General features: G+C 48.5%; 1 protein-coding gene across 1 annotated transcript; it reads left to right on the top strand.

The window, feature by feature from the left end:
* Window positions 1–6,693: 6,693 nt before the first annotated feature.
* LOC308502477 (keratin, type II cytoskeletal 75) lies at window positions 6,694–16,716 on the top strand (the record flags this gene model as incomplete). Its single annotated transcript, XM_081060329.1, has 9 exons — window positions 6,694–7,191; window positions 7,747–7,961; window positions 8,921–8,981; window positions 9,331–9,426; window positions 10,268–10,432; window positions 12,340–12,465; window positions 12,614–12,834; window positions 14,543–14,577; window positions 16,490–16,716. 9 exons carry the CDS (start codon window positions 6,694–6,696, stop codon window positions 16,714–16,716), a joined length of 1,644 nt encoding a protein of 547 aa, XP_080916455.1.
* Between the last annotated feature and the right edge of the window lie 414 nt (window positions 16,717–17,130).

Below are 17,130 nucleotides of genomic sequence, written 5' to 3'. Positions count from 1 at the left end.
CTTCCTGAGAGCTCTATTAGTCTTTGAAGTCTTATTTCCCTACTCTGACTTCTCATTTATTCCTCAGTGATGAGGGAGTGATGAGTGGAATGTGACTGTCTTTAGCCTGTGTTACCCTCCTCTCAAAAATTGTCTTCCAAGCCTCATTTGCTTATCTATGTCCCATGTCACTCAGCAACCCAGCAAAGTCACTTGGAAATGTTGTGTAAGATTACCTGTGGCATAGCTGGGTTCTGGACACTGCAGATAACTTAAAAGAAGACAGGTACGTTATTAAGTGCATGTTGGATTCAACTGAATCATGTGAGGCTAAGCAGGTGTCAGTTCTTCCAAAGGGAAATTTTTAAAGAAGTAGGGACACCATATTTTAGAACTATATCCATAAATTACCATGATGCCTAAACAACCTTACCAACATAGAAAATATATGTGCTTATCTCACAGAGACATTAAGTGCTAACTCCAGTGAAACAAAACAAAACAAACAAACAAAAAAGAATTCCATTTATTGCAGAATCATACCCTCTAAATCATTCCAGAAAGAATTTGCAGAAACCCCACAACTTCTCCGGAGAGAGGATGTCCCTGTTTTCCATTAGACCACAGAAGCCCTTTGATACTGAATTAAACTCTACTTGCTGAGGTTTAGGTGTATTCCCTGGTCGCTACAACAACGTTAAAGAAACAGATTCATCTCTTATGATAATGCCTTTCCCCTTTCCTCACACCTCCTATTTCCCAATTCATTCGTCATTTTCATTAGTCTCTGGACTTACTCCAGGTTGGCCAACTCTTGCTTAACAAACCAGTGCCCAGGGCAAATGAAAATCACTTTGAAGCATTCCTTTAAAAGGAATCAGTGCCTCTCATTGGCCTGATGGGCGCATATCCAGAATATCCACTGAGAGGAAATCACTCAGAGGGCATTGGGACATCGCTGCCTGTAGGATCATACACCATTTTAGCCCCTTTCCAGAAAGGGAGGTGAGAGTAGTGTCCTGGTGTCTCAGATGTAACTTGCGTCATAGCCATGGCACTGGTCTGTTCAGTAGAAGCTATTTCGTCCCATCAGATTCCAGAAATATATCTGATTTTGCACCCTAGAAGGCTCCAGCAAAGCTGCACATCAATCAACGGCACTTTGAGTGTATACAAAGGCAGCTGGCTAATTGAAAGAGTCCTCTACTGAGTCCTTCTTCAAAGAGACAAGTTCTTTTGCAATCACGAGTCACAGGCTCTAATTTTTCATCCCTCTGTGTCTGGGATTTTGAATGTTTACTGCTGTTAAATCAGAGCACCGAGACATACCCATTCTCCAGTGACCCTGAGTCAACCATCTTAATGACTCTTGGTTTTCCAGTATCATGGTCACTGCCACCATCCTCATCATCAGTGTGCTTGTTTGGTGTCTGCAGGTCAGCTTGGTATCAGACAATCTGAGGCAGAGAGTCCCAGGCCAAGACTGGATGCCCCACTGGCCCGGCCCTCCAAGGGATAGTGGAAAACACAATCCCACATCCAGAAGCTTCTGCCTGTGGAAACACCCAGGTAAAAGATGCATCACCGTGATGTCTCAGACAAAAACGCAGCTATATAGACAAGGTAGGTGTGCATTCAGCAGATAAACACAATCTCATCTTAAGTATTCATGGATGGCTTCACTCTGTGATTTATCCGTGAGAAATGTTAAACCACGCCATCTCCCCAGACTCTCTTCCAGTGCTCAGAACGCTATGTCTTCTTGTGGGTGCCCAAAATGTGGCCCTTGGAGCCAACAGGGAGAGCAAGTCTCATCTGAAACCCTAACTTCCATCCTACAGTGTTTCCCCGAAAATAAGACCTAGCCAGACAATCAGCTCTAATGCGTCTTTTGGACAAAAATTAATATAAGACCCGCTCTTGTTTTACTACAATATTAGACCCAGTCTTATATTAATTTTTATTCCAAAAGACACATTACAGCTGATTGTCTGGCTAGGTCTTATTTTCGCGGAAACAGGGCATGATCAATCATGCCACTCACTACCAGGAAAAGCTGCAGGGGCACCGCATTTCATCCCCACTTTCCTCTCCCAGAAGTGTCCCTGTATGGCAGCTCCTCAGCACCAACCAGAGACTTGGTGAAATGCCCCAATCCTGGGAACAAATGAGGCCATTAAAGTGGTCAGAGGTGAACAGCCAAGACACACCCAGAATCCTCTCTTGTCTAAATCCCCTCACTCGCTTTCTATTGGGGTTCACTATGAAGGCCCTTGAGATGCTGGCATTGCACCCACCCCTTCCCTCCAGGAGGGGCCCCAACTATGCTTCAACTAGGCAATGGTGGAGGGAGATTTTTCTCACTGGGCTGTGTGATGTGAGGGAAGCTTGGGGTGAATGTAGGCATCAGAAGGAATTAGGAGCTCTGCCTCAGCCACCAAATGGACCGCTATGGACTTCAACAGTTCATGTTCTTGGTGTCCCATCTCCAACGGCTCCTTCAGGCTCTAAAAGATTGACTCTGCTTCTTTGCTTCACTTCTTTGTCCTAATGTACTCAGTCTGGACCACGTTTGCCTGTGGATGGTTGTTTTGTGAATGTTCCTAAGATGTGCGTGTCTGTGTGTCTGTGCTTTGCACATGCACATCTGTTGGGTGTGTCTGAAGGACTTGACCATGGAGGGGAGGGGCTGCTCCACCTTGCTTCTCTTAAGCACAAGTTTGAATGGAAAGCGTACCCCATTTTGCTGCTAATACTGACTGACGGGGACCTGAAGGTTACTTGCACACCCGCACAAAGCCGGGCAACTGCCCTTCAAATTTGGGCCCAAGTGAAATGCCTGCTTATGTCGGCGGTGAAGGGAGCAGAGGGGGGGAGGTCTGGCCGTGTGCAAGTCCACGTCCCAGGTCCTGTGTCTTAGTGGTTTCTCGACATCAACTGGCACATTTAGACCCTTTGGGGAGCGATTATTGCCACTGACTGTAGGAGCAAAGGGAGCCATGAGGTCGAGTCTGATCCCCATACAGGCAGGCTGGGTGGCACTTTAGAGATACCAAATATTGAGGAATTCTGCTGCCCGGCATGAATAGTCAAGGTTGAGAAGTGTTTCTGGTTGGGAGTCTCAGGCGTCACCACCACAGAGGTACTGTCTTGTCTACACTCAGCCCCTAGGAGTTGTAAATTGTAAGACCCAGGTGGTGACTGCACTTCCAAATGGCCTCAGCTCCCCTTTCCTTTTCAGGGTGAGCTCCAGAAGGGAAGGGGTTTTGTCTGCTTTGTTCACTACTCTGTCTCCTGTGCCTAATACAGTGAACACCTGGCATAGGTGTTAATAAACAGTTTTAACCACAGGCAGGACTCCCCAAGGTAGTAGGAGAGGGCTACCCAGATCTAGCTTTCGAGGGATCAGGGGTGGGTAGTTGGGGGCTGGGTCCTCAAACACTGTGCCTAGGAACCCTGGTTCTGTGCATCAGGACAACCTGCTTTAGGGGTTTACCTAAGCCCCTCAGTCCCCATCCAGCCTGCCTTCATCTGGCCCTGGCGTGTTTAGAAACCAAAGTTTTTTGGTGCACCCTCCTTTCCCTCAGCCTCCATGCCCACCTCTCCTCCTCCACGGACCTCACAGCCCTGGCTGCCATCTGACCCACTCACCTTGAAATCCACCGCAGCCAGGGGCCCCAGCATCCCTCTGAGGATGGGAGAGACCATCCTGAACAGGACGAGCAGGGAACAGGGAAATCAAAGAGTTTAGCATTCTCAGCCTTGGGCACCGGAGCACATACCATAATTCTTGAATCCACCACTCCCCAAAACCTCAAGAAAACTCCTCCCAGACAGACCCAACAATACAAAGTTGGAGAGACTCAGGAGATTTGGGGAACAGAAAAGAATACATAGCTCTTCTTTAAATTACATAACGTGTGTCGAGTGAACTTGTGCCACGGTTCTGTGAAACACCCCTAACCCTCAAAGGTAAACTAACACCCAGACCACCAGAAAATCAAAGCAGGTGGGAAAATATAGTGATGTGCAAGCCACGCCCAGGCATTCTCAGGGAACAGGTGTAAAGGGGTTAGTGTTTGGGCACAGAAGGTGAGCTCTAAGCAGAATTATAAAAGATATTAAAATCAAAACAAGAAACCTTCCTTGGCAGGAAGGGAAGAAAGTACTCACAGTCTCTAAGTTTTGAGGTTTTAAAGGGGGTGGTGACACAGGCCACTAAGGAGGCCAGGTGTCCTAGGCATTCACGTAGACATAGTCCACCAGGGTAAAGGTCAGTGAAGGTCAGAAGTCACAGAAGAGGGAGTGAAGGAAGAAGAGAAGTAAAAGACATCTATTTCCATCTATCTCACCAAAGTCAGTGAATAAGACAATCTAGTTTGGGAAACAACAGTCCAGGTGAAAAAATTAGAGAGAGGAGACAGAGAAGGAAGGTGGCAACTCCTGACAAGAGGTGATGGCTGAGACAAACAAGAATAGAAAGGAATGAGATGGCAATGTCAGAGAATAGGGCCCCCAGGAGAGGGTACAGGAAAGAAAGGAATATCCCAAGAGGAAAGGCAGACTGGAGCCAGCCCTGGAAGCCTGGCTTCCAGTGCTGGGAGAAAGCTGTGGCAGCCCCATTCTCATGGACCTACTGGCTAAGGCACTCCGCAGGCCTTGACCCTCCACCAGCCTTTGTTCCATGGAAAGCTCTGAAGGGTTTAGTCAGCATGGCTTAGGAAACAAGTGTCCCTTCTTCTGGAAGAAAGATTATCATGCAAGGAGTACAGAAAACAAAGACAATTATTCTTTCCATCCCAGATGCGTGCACCACCCCAGCTAGTACCTGGGCCCATTGGCCACTAAGTGAGAGAATTCTTGTTCTCCTCTTGGCTTGTATCAACAAAAGCTATGATTCATAGGTTCCCTGTGGAAACTGAGACTCTCAAACAATCTCTTAATGGAGGAGAGGCCCACCCCCTGGCTTCAGCCCCAAGGAGGAAATAGCTTAGACAACAGAGAACGTCCATGCTAAGTGCCAAGCTGCCATTCCAGGCAAGGGAGCGTCTGCCACCCCATTGGTTACCTGTGTTTCTCTGAAAGGACACTTGTGTGGAGAGACCATAAAATCGGGCTCTGCCTCTTACTAGCTCGGTACTGTCAGTCTGCTTAATTTATCATTTGGAGACTCAGTGTCCTCATCCTCAAAAGGGAGGCTGAATGCATTTCAGTTCCTCTCTCACGCTGCCATCCTTCAAAACCACTACAAGAAGCAAGAAGTCAGACGCAAGATAAGAGAATATTTAACAATTTCTCTGTCTGATCCTCCCATGGTAGAGACAAGGAGAAGAGATGCAGATAAGACAGGGATGAGCGAGCTTCAAAACCTCTTCTGTTTGAGAGTGATGGAGGAGGTAGGGCAGAGTCACAAGACTAACGGGGCGGGGAGGGGGCAGAGGGAGGCAGAAAAAATCCTCTACTCAGTGTAACCACTGGAGCTCTTTTGAAGAACGATTAAAGGGTCAGGATGGCTGGACCTCAGCAGGAGGAGTGGCCAGTCTGGAACCTTCCGAAATAAGGTAGCCTCAAACAGAGCTGGGAGATAGTGCTTCGGTGTCCACTACCTTTTCATAAATTGCCTAATGAGCTTCAGTGTTGACTTCCCAATAGGGTGATGAGTCCATTATTAAAGAAAAGGAACACGCATTGTGCTTTTTTTGAATCTGCCACATGTTGGACACACTGCTGGCACTTCATTCACACTCACTTGTTAGTGTCAGAAGGAGAAAAGACTCAATAAACATTTACTCAGCACATACATGGCTGAGGCATCACAAAAGTCATTTTCACCCATGAATACTCATCACAAGCTCCCCTTTACAGATACCCAAACTAAGGTTCAGAAGAGTTTCATGATTGGCCCAAGGTCTCACAAGTACATGGCAGGGCCGGGATTCAAACCCAAGTCTCCGCTCTTCAGCGTCTGTCCCTGGCAGATAGAGGGCCTGGTTTTGAGAGTCACATTGCATAGGAGTAGACAGGGCATACGTGCACATGCACACGCTCGTGCTCCAGAAAATCGTGTGTGACCTGCACAAAAGTGATGGAAGCTTAAGAGTAAAATAAAGGGGCAATCAAAACTGGGTGGATTCTTGACAATGATGAGTGCAGAGCAGGATTTTCAAGATCTGGAGGGGCGGCTTGGTGGAAGGGGGGAAACTGGGCACCAGTAGCTGAGAAAATGTTCAGGGACGGGAAGCACAGCTAAGGAATAGGAAGGAACCGGAAACAGTGAATTGCGGTCACTTGTAATGACAAGATGTTTGGACAGGAGGGAGTCGGTCCCAGGCCTAAGGAAGCGGTTTAGAAATGAGGCAGTGTTTTTTGAGTCCATTATAAGATGCATGATTAGGACATGACTGAAAGCAATTAAGGCGCTTCTCATTTGTCTGCTGATCAAGTTGCGACTGGAAAGGAGTTTCCACATGGGGGAGGGGTGCCAGGGAACCAACCAGTGGCTTGTACACCATTTCCAGAGGGGAGCTGAGTGTGAGCTCAGGGTTGGCGAATGCCTAGGAGATGCCATCAGAGGCCTCTATCAGCATTGCCCCGCCCCTCCCAGAGGCCCATAAAAGCCAGGGGGCCTGGGGCTTCCCAGATGCCCTGTCTTCTCTAGCCCCCTTCACACACACCCACATCAGGAGCTCTTCTCGCCCTCCTTTCTCAGCCGCCATGTCCAGGCAGTCCACCATCACTTTCCAGACTGGCAGCCGCAGGGGCTTCAGCACGGCCTCAGCGACCACCCCAGCCTCCGGGTGCTCCCGCTTCAGCTCCGTCTCTGTTGCCCGCTCCCCAGGGGGCAGTGGAGGGTTGGGAAGGATCAGCAGTCCTGGGGCTGGCTTTGGAAGTCGCAGCCTCTACAACCTGGGGGGGGCCAAGCGGGTCTCTATCGGTGGATGTGGCAGCAACTTCCGAAGTGGCTTTGGTGGCAGGGCAAGCAGTGGGTTCGGAGTCAGCAGTGGATTTGGCTATGGGGGTGGAATTGGAGGGGGCTATGGGGGCTCTGGCTTCCCTGTCTGCCCCCCTGGAGGCATCCAAGGGGTCACCGTCAACCAGAGTCTCCTGACTCCTCTCAACCTGCAAATCGACCCCACCATCCAGCGGATTCGGAAAGAGGAGCGGGAGCAGATCAAGACCCTCAACAACAAGTTTGCCTCCTTCATCGACAAGGTGAGCTGGGAGCTGCATCTGCTTCATTGTGTTGAGGTGGTGGGATCTCTCAGAGAGGCCCAGGCCCAGAGGGGGAGCTTCCCCGTGAAAGCACATCTGCTCAAAAAGCACCTCCTGGGGGACTGAGGCATTTGCAAGTGGGACCATCTTGCCCCGGGGGGACCGTGTAGAAATTTCTCTTTGTCCTGCATGGGAGCCCTGTGGGCTGGTTCAGTCAACACCAGGAAAAGTAAGTTGTTCTCTGCAGGAGGAGTTCCAGTAAGCAAACTAACCTAACCCAGAGCAGGCGTTGTGGAGACTGTCAACCCAAAATAGAGGCTCCTCTTAGAGGCCTCCAAGCGCCCCCTACACTAGTTCTATGGAAGCCTCGGAGAACTTCAGGGTAACTTCCAGGGCTTTCTCATTTGACTTGGAGTTGTCAATTATATAATCAACAGACAGATGTCAGGTGAAAAGTATATTTTTTTCTCTCATTATTAATTAGAGTCTGGCTCCAATTCATTTCTCAAGTCTCCTCAGTTCCTCAAGATTTCATTCTCTTCTTCTCCCCTCCAGGTGCGGTTCCTGGAGCAGCAGAACAAGGTCCTGGAGACCAAGTGGAGCCTCCTGCAAGAGCAGGGCACCAAGACCGTGAGGCAGAACCTGGAGCCCTTCTTTGACGCCTACCTCAGCGACCTCCGCCGGCAGCTGGACAGCGTCACCACTGAGAGGGGCAGGCTGGACACTGAGCTGAGGAACATGCAGGATGTTGTAGAAGATTTCAAAATGAGGTCAGTGGGGAATGGGGTTCTGGTCACACGTAGTCATCCCACGGCTCCTTTTTGTGAAGACCAGAGAGGTGCAAAGGAGCAAATGCCAGTGTCAGCTGGGAGGTTTGGAACTTGCTGTCATTGTCCCAGAAGACAAAGACAGCATGGGGGTGGGGGAGTAACAGAGGGACTCTCATCTTACGTATCACTATTAACAAGAAGCCTATTCTTACCTGTTTACACTACCACAAAGGGACATCTGCATCACCTAACAAAATATTGCTACTCTGGAAAAAATATTATTTCCCAGTCAGCATACTATTTAACTCCACTGGACATAGGTTCTATTATTGAGATGGCTTGCATTTCCAGGATGTACATTAAAATATAAACGAGGCAATCTGGTCGGGTAGGCAAAATGTGACTGGCCATCATCCGGGCTTCAGTAGGTGAGGTTTCCAGTGAAAGGGGGTGGTCCTCGCTAACCCCTTAGCTGCCTTATCCTTGGTTTCTGAGTTAGAGATATACCTACTTACTAAAAACACACTGCTCAAACAGCTGCCCTGAGGTTCAATGAAAATATATCAGAATCTACTAGAAACAGTGTCCTGAACAAAGTTTACAGCAGGTACTTGAGGCAGCAATATTTTTTAAAGATTGGAATTGTGCATCTCTCAGAAGATGGAGTTGCATAAATGTATGTTTCTATTTCCATAAATTCCATGTTCAACTTCTAGACTTACAAAAGAAGGAAGGGAAAAAAAAACCCAAAAATTTCTGGCAGAAGAAATTACTCCCTTTTATAGAGAAAAAACTAGAGGTTAAGTAAATTATCCAAAGTCACACACAGGTCAGCAGAAAAGCTGGAGGGGATTTGAGGTCTCTGGACTCTTGCTGCACAAGTACCAATCTCCTCAGCCCGGGAAGAGCAAAGTCGAAACCTTACTCAACAACACGCCCCTTCTCCTCTGTGCTCACAGGTATGAGGAGGAAATTAACAAGCGCACAGCTGCTGAGAATGAGTTTGTGGCTCTGAAGAAGGTGAGTGGAAATGCCTCTCCAAGGAGAAAATCCAAAACTGAATCACGGAGTGTGGAGTGACCTGACCCCTGGCCCATACGAGACATGTCACGTCAATCTTAGGAACACCCGGAGAGTTCAAACCTGCCAAAATGTTCTCTCTGTGTTTACGGTCCCACGGCCCCTGCTTGCGTTTCTGTTAGCCCAGAGAACTCAAGCAGCCACTTGTCAGCCATGACACACCCCAAACCCCACATGCAGAGTTTGCCAAAATCCAACCTAGAAGGGCCCGGGAGGAGTCTGCCCAGCTTCTCTTGGACTTGCTGCTCAGGGCTGGGGTCTCACAGGAGCCTCTGTGCTGTTTTTTTAGGATGTGGATGCCGCTTACATGAACAAGGTGGAGCTAGAGGCCAAGGTCAGCTGTCTGACCGACGAGAGCAACTTCCTACGGATACTCTATGAGGAAGTAAGAGCCCGCTAACGTTTTTATCCCTCCAGGGTCTAGCGCCTGGAAAGAAAAGGATGCTGCAGAAAGGATCATCCGCATAGTCCCCATCCCAGCATCGTGTCCCACATGTGCCAAGCTGGGGCTTGGGAATCACATGGACCTGGGAGAACTGCTTGCCCCAGTAAACCCTATTCCAGCTCTGAGGCTTATCCCCCCCACTCCATAGCATGTCAAGGAAGGAGTGCTGATTCCTGAAGCCCAGGTCACTGAGTAACATTCCCAAGGGATCAAAACCCCCCTCTCCCTTCCCCTTCCCAGAAAGATCAAAGAGGCAAGCTGTACCTTAGCTCATTGGTCAGGGCACTTCCTGCCCTCTGAAGATGCCTCCTTCTGGACACCGCCACTCTTGAAGTAGAGACCTGGGTCTGTGGGAAGAGAGAGAGTATCAGGCAGGGATGAAGTCACACTGTACGGGGGGCAGATGGCCCTAACAGTCACCTGATCCTGAAGAAACATTTTATGCTGGCATATGCACCAATATAATATATATTTAACTCCATGTATTTTGGATCAGAGAACACTTACCCACCCTTCATGCCCAGGGAAAGCACACAGATGGGAGTCTCGAGAAGGGATGCTGGGAACACACTCCCTTCACATGGAGCTATGGCCCAGACACCTCTCTTTGGGGGATTAGCATGGAAACCCCCAAACGCTGGGAGTGCCCAGGGAAGAGCTGGAAGACTCCCTGCCAGGAATGTTGAAGAAGGGCTTCCTGACCTAGATGGGTGATCAACCACATGGTTTCAAGAGCCCTTCTTTTTATGCCTCGATGACGCTGAGTTTACTGGCTCTGCAGGAGCTGTCCCAGATGCAGACCCAGGTCTCCGACACGTCCGTGGTTCTGTCCATGGACAACAACCGCTCCCTGGACCTGGACAGCATCATCGCCGAGGTCAAGGCCCAGTACGAGGACATTGCCAACCGCAGCCGGGCCGAGGCCGAGTCCTGGTACCAGACCAAGGTGAGTGTGGGCACCTGCGATAGGGTCCACAGCTAGCGTTCTCTGATGCTCCAAATCATCATTTAACTATTCATCACAAGCCTCAGGAAACATGTGAGCATTTCCAGTTCTTTCAACTTGGCAGAATCATCTTTGATGCTATGAAAACTTAGCTTAACATGCATGTGAAAACTCAAGCAAACACACTAATACGTATGTGGTCAGGTGATGGTGGCTGCTCAGTCAGTCATAAAGCTGTTTCTAAAGGGCTTGTTTATTCCATTCATGTTTCCGGAGCTCCTACCATATGCCAAACAGGACTACAGAGTTGTAAATACATAAGCTGCAAACAGAACCAAAGGTTTGGGAGGGCGTGAATGAATGGACACTCTTCAAAGGGAAAAAGACAACCTGAATAAAAAGCTTCCAAGAAGAGGTGGGTTTTCAGTTCATTTTGGAAGCAGCAAAGAATGAAAGATTGCCAAGGAGGGAGGAGGTATTTAAGGCCAAGTAAGCAGTCCCGTGGGGCTGGAATGCAGAAATAAGCACTTTGTATGAGCAAGAGAGTTTGTATCAGGAAGAGAGGTAGGGACAACCACAGAGAGCTACTGTCCAAAGGTGCAGACGGCCGGAAAGTTTGGTTTTAGAAGGGGGTTGTAGGCTGAATAGTCCAACCCATGAGCTGAGCTCCCTGCCAAATTCAGACACTTTTCAGCGGCAGCTGCTCGCCTACAAGCTGGCTCCTATCCCTTGCCCTGCTCTGTGCACCGCCTTAGTCCCTACCACTGCAATGTGATGGGAAGGAAGAGGGTGTCAGCTGACAGGCGTGCACAGTGCAGAGGCAGTCCCCTGACAGTGAATGGAGGTGGGATGCCCTTAACCCCAGGTGGAGAGGTTAAAATTTATAGTGAACGATTCCTTTTGTTGGCGGAGCTGTTGTTCCCTTTAACTGTTTGTATCTGTTAGGTTGATGCAAAAGTAATTGCGGTTGAAAAGTTTAAAAATAATTGCAAAAACCACAATTACTTTTGCACCAACCTAATAGAAACAGAGGAGCTAAGCTATTCAGCACTTGCAAATCCAAACAGATCTTCACAGCCACCCTTCCTCCCTTGGGAAAGGTGTGGGTTTCACCTCAGTCTGCTAGAGGAGACAAGGTGCATTTATTTCCCCGAAATGGGTGTGTCCTGGATGTGCATCATGAGACGGAGAGCTGTCTGAGATGGAAGAGTCCGTTATAACGTCTTCAGAACTGGGCTGCTATATCCGCTCCACCCTCTCCATTTCCCCAGCACTGGTGTCTCTCTGGAGAGCTACCAAAATCCATGGTACAATTGGTCTGGATATATACCCAGTGACCAGGAACTCCCCAAGGACAACAACCAAGTCACCTCTCACTCACAGAGCTCCCCAGGCTCCTTTCTGCCCCAGGGCCCTCAGGCTGTTTGCTCTGTCTGGAGGGTTCGCTTCCTAGGTTGGTCACTTAGGTCACTCTGTCCCATCTTTCAGAGCACAGCTCAAGTATCCCATCTCTGAAAGAAATTCCCTGACTACCACCCCCTTTCCATATCTAGACCAGATTCCTTCATCACACTCAGGTAGGACCCTGTTCATCTCCTAAGGAGCATTTATCTCAGTTGGAACTATAGATTCGATAATATGCTGATTTGATTAATCTATCTCCCCGAATGAACTAAGCAGGGGGTCTGATTATGTTCTTCATGATACTCCCAGAGCATAGCACGTGCCTGGCAAGTAGATGTGCTAAAAAAAATATATATATATATCATCTGAATAAATAAGCGAGGGAATGTGTGACTGGTCCGTGAAGGGATGGGCTTACTGTGGCACTGAGGGCCAGGCAGTGCCTAGAGAGCACGCAGCCCAGGCGTTTGACAAGGGGACTCACTCTGCTCTGGTTCTCTCAGTACGAGGAGCTGCAGGTCACGGCGGGCCGGCATGGCGATGATCTCCGGAACACCAAACAGGAGATCTCTGAGATGAACCGGATGATCCAGAGGCTGAGAGCTGAGATTGACAGTGTCAAGAAGCAGGTAAAGTTTTAGCAGGGCCAGGAATGTCCCCCGCACACACACTCATTTCTTGCAGGTCATTCTGCCATGCTTACAGGACTCCAAGCCAGGACTCTACCTACCTCCATGGGCTACCAGTAAGGTTCATGGCTTCCTCCTTGCTTCACAGTGTTCCAGCCTGCAAACGGCCATCGCCGATGCAGAACAGCGTGGAGAAATGGCCCTCAAGGACGCCCGGGCCAAGCTGGTGGACCTGGAGGGCGCCCTGCAGAAGGCCAAGCAGGACATGGCCCGGCTGCTGCACGAGTACCAGGAGCTCATGAACGTCAAGCTGGCCCTGGACGTGGAGATCGCCACCTACCGCAAGCTGCTGGAGGGCGAGGAGCACAGGTGAGGGCAGAGGCACTAATTTCATCCCAGCTGCCTGGCCTTCCTAGGGGCTCAGGTTGCTGCAGCTCCCTCCTCACCCGGAAAAAAAAGCAAAATGTAGGTGGAATTGGGCGATGACAAGGAATACAGGTGCAGTTTTTTTCCAGGCTAGTAAATCATTATCAGACTCCCATGTTTGAGGTACTGCTTTTAGCACCCCATCAAAACCTAGGACCCGATCAGGTCTACGTAATGAAATTCTATCAAAAGAGACATTTGGTTACATGGCAGGGCTGGATATATGGTATGAAAGAAAAACTCTGGACTGAGAGTAGATTGTCGTAGGATTTGGGCGTACAGGTCTACCACTAACTAGCTGTGTACCCTTTGGAAAGTCAGTATCTCCTTTCTGGCCTTCAATTTCTTCAGTGATAGAATAAAGAGAAAGAGGTCAGGTCACATGTTCCCCAAAGTTCACTAGAAGCTTTATGCTCTGCCAATTACCAGCTGTCTGACCGAGGACAAATACTTAGCCTCTCCATTCCTCAGTGTTCTCACCTGTAAAATGGGGATAACCATACTTTCTAGCTGGTATGTTTCTAAGAGAGTTAATATAGGGAATACATACAAAACTCTTAAAACAATATACGGTACACAAAACAATGTTCATTCAATAGTAGCTATCTTTCAGTTTAGTGGCCGAAGACATGGGCTTTGCAGTCAAATGAATCTGGCTTCAAATCCAACTTTGTGATCCTGGACAAGTTAATTATCTTTTCTGAGCTTCAATTTCCCCATCTGTAAAACTGAGATAATAATACCTACTTAATGTGGTTGTTGAGAGAATTAAGTGGCATAATGTAGGCAACAGGTACCAAGAACTGTCAGCTCTTTTCACTGTTCCAAGTATGCGTATATTTATGAATGCCAGTTCTGTCCTCAAGATGCTAAAACAAAATTACTCTAGTGGCTGCCACAATAATAGACTGATTCTTGCTATTGTTATGTTTATGACTCAGACCTCCTCTCCACACCTGTAATAACCTCAGCACTGCCCAGTGCTCTATGATAGTCCATTGTTGAGAGAGAGAGAGAGGGAGAGAGAGAGAGAGAGAGAGAGAGAGAGACAGAGAGAGAGAGAGAGCACTTTTCTTGTTCTATGACAAACCCTGCCTTTCCAATTGACACCAGTGTATGATTAGCTTTAATTTTTTAAAAGTGCCTACCGACCGTATTTCCCCCAAAATAAGACCTACCCGGACAATCAGCTCTGATATGTCTTTTGGAGCAAAAATTAATATAAGACCAGGTATTATATTATATTATATTATATTATATTATATTATATTATATTATATTATATTAGACCCAGTCTTATATTATAGTAAAATAAGACAGGGTCTTATATTAATTTTTGCTCCAAAAAGACACATTAGAACTGATTGTCCGGCTAGGTCTTATTTCCAGGGAAACACGGTAATTTAAACCAAAAATGTGTTTCTGAGATTACAGGTTTTACTCCTACGAACCTCAAACTCTGCATTATTTCATTCATTAAATTATTATTTTTAATACTGCTAGTATTTAAGTAATTTCAACCTCCATTACTTCTGCAATAAAAGTAATGAGGGTTCTAATGTATTTAAAACAATTACAAAAATGTCATTTCAAATGCCCACCACACGCTGGACCCAGTAGTAACCGCCTTCTCCCCCCTCCTCCCAATCAGGCTGAGTGGAGAGGGTGTTTCTCCAGTTAACATCTGTGAGTATGACATCCTTTGTGTCCTTTGGAGTGTTTACGATGGGGGATGGGGAGGTGATGGGCGTGCATGAGACATTGGAGGGAACCCATCCATAGGGTTCATTTTGAGAAGGTTTGAGGTTTTTAATTTGTTAACAGAGAGCCATATTAGGAGAGAGTCTTCAATGTCCCAGTTTGCAAATGAGAGAGCAGCACGGGGAGATGGGAGGTTTGCTGTACTCCTTCTGCCTGGGTTTAGAAGACCCACAGGCCTCACCTCCCATCTCCCAGGACTCCACACCTTTCTTGCTGAGGCTGCAAGTCTAGCTCAGAGATGAGTGTTCCATGTAGACAGACTTTATGAAAACTGGTCTGCCCCCAGCCTTTGAAGGGACCCTTCACACAGGGCACAAGGGACTGTCATATGGGCAGCCCCTTCCCTAAATATTTTGGGAAGAATCCCCACTGCTTGACTTAACTCTGCAGAGTATAACTGCAGAAAGTGACCAAGGCTTTTCAAGGCAGTGAGAGCACCATAGACATGGCAGTTGGGTGCAGCCACTGAGAAACGAGAGGTGTTAGCAAGCTGGCACGGCCCCGGGCCATGAAGAGCAGAAGGCATCACTCAGAGAGCTCGGTAGTGGCATCCTGAGGCCACCAGAAATGACTTCTGCAACTTACAGTCTACAAGCGAGTTTGGTTTTCTGGATGCAGGATTCACAAAAGCAATTGATTATAGGAGCCAATGATTCTAGAAGGTAGAGCCCTCTGAATCATTCACGTGTTCTTCCTGGTATCCTTGTCTAGTGGCTCCAAAGACTCTCAAAGCTAATTTTTGGGAATGGATGGCACAACCTCTAAAGTTTCCTTTCTCTTGAAAGCACCTCCAATTCTGTATTGGTTTCCTGGGGCTGTCACAACAAAGTACCACAAACTTGGTGTCTTTAGAAAAACAGAAATGTGTTGTCTCACTGTTCTGAAGGCTGCAAATCCAAAATTGAGGTGCCAGCAGGGCTATGTTCTCTCTGAAATCTGTAGCGACGAATTCCCCCTTGCCTCTTCCAGCTTCTGGCGATGTCTATCAGTCTTTGGCTCATCACTCCAATCTCCGTCTCTGTGATCATAAGGCTATTTCCCTGTGTGTCTGTCTTCACATGAATGCCTGCCCTCTTATCAGGACATATTGGATTACAGCCCACCTAATGCTTTTCTCCTCGCTTGATTACATCTGCAAGATCCTATTTCCAAAAAAGCTCTCATTCACAGGTAGTAGGGGTTAGGACATCAACATATGTTTTTGGAGGACACAATTCATCCCATAATGGAGTCCATTTTTTTAAATTTCAATTTTCTTTCTCAAGAGCCCAACATAGAGTACTAGATGTTTAAGGCGATGGTGTTTATAAAAGAGCAGGTTGGAAGACAACAGGGGCAGAGTTGTCTGGCCAGTGGGCTATCTGTCACTTGGTCTATCAAAAATATTCCAACCCCCCTCTGGGATTTAGAGCATGGAGGCTGGGAAACACCAAGGGAGTGCATATGTACCCCCCTATGAGCTTCCAGAAGGAAGGGAAACACGAAAGCCAGACCAAAGAGGGAGATAAGGATAGAGCAGCCGGGGAGAATGTGATGGGATCAAAGGAACCGCTGCATGGAGACGAGAAGTCTCCATTAAAGAGAAGCCCTGAGGAGCAGAGGGGAGGCAGGAAGACATCCAGACAGTATAAATGTCTGGTGCTGCAGCGCAGGGCAAGCCAGGCTGAGGCGTAGGACAGCAGTCTCACCACACAGGCAGGAAGACTGGAAGCAGGCAAACAGCTGCCTGATGAGACCACCCTGTCCCCACCCCACGGACTTCAGGGCACAAACCCTGACGCCCCAGGTGTCTTCTCTCCTGCCCGTGATTCTGACCACGTCTCCTCTCTTCCGGCAGCTGTGGTTACCTCCACCATTTCCAGTGGCCATGGCGGTGGCAGCGGCATTGGAGGTGGGAGCTTGGGTCTTGGTGGGGGCAGCGGCTACTCCTTCACCAGCAGCGGTGGGCACGGCCTGGGGGGCTCCGGCTTCAGTACCTGTAGCAGCCGGGGCCTTGGGGGCGGCGGCTCCAGTGTCAAGTTTGTCTCCACGACATCCTCCAGCCGGAAGAGCTATAAACACTAAGGGCAGCCACCCTGCTCCCTCACCCCTGCCCTGAAACCAGTTCTGCCCACGGATCTGCCCTGTCTGCACTAACCCTGGACACATGGGTCCTTCTCCTTCATCTCCTCTCCACAAGGCCCACCTGTGCTGCTAGGAAGCCTGGCATCCTGGCTACACCCCATTCCCCAACCTGAGCCAGCCTCTGCCCTCACAGTACCCAGACTGCTCCTGGCGCCCTCTCTGTGCCAAAGCACAGAGACTTTCAAGATTCACATTCAGCTTGTCTTGCAGAGACTCTCCCTTCAGCTCCACCTTCCTTTTCCCTCCCTCAGATGCAGAAATGGGGAGTCTGTGTCTCCCAGGTCATCTCAATGCCAGGTTGTCAGCCCCCGGGTCTCATGGTGCTTATAAGTTGCCTGCTGGGAATGAGGGCTC

The sequence above is a fragment of the Rhinolophus hipposideros genome (assembly GCF_964194185.1).
Source record: "Rhinolophus hipposideros genome assembly, chromosome: 9".
Taxonomy (NCBI): Eukaryota; Metazoa; Chordata; class Mammalia; order Chiroptera; family Rhinolophidae; genus Rhinolophus; species Rhinolophus hipposideros.
This window is presented reverse-complemented; position numbering and strand designations above follow the sequence as displayed.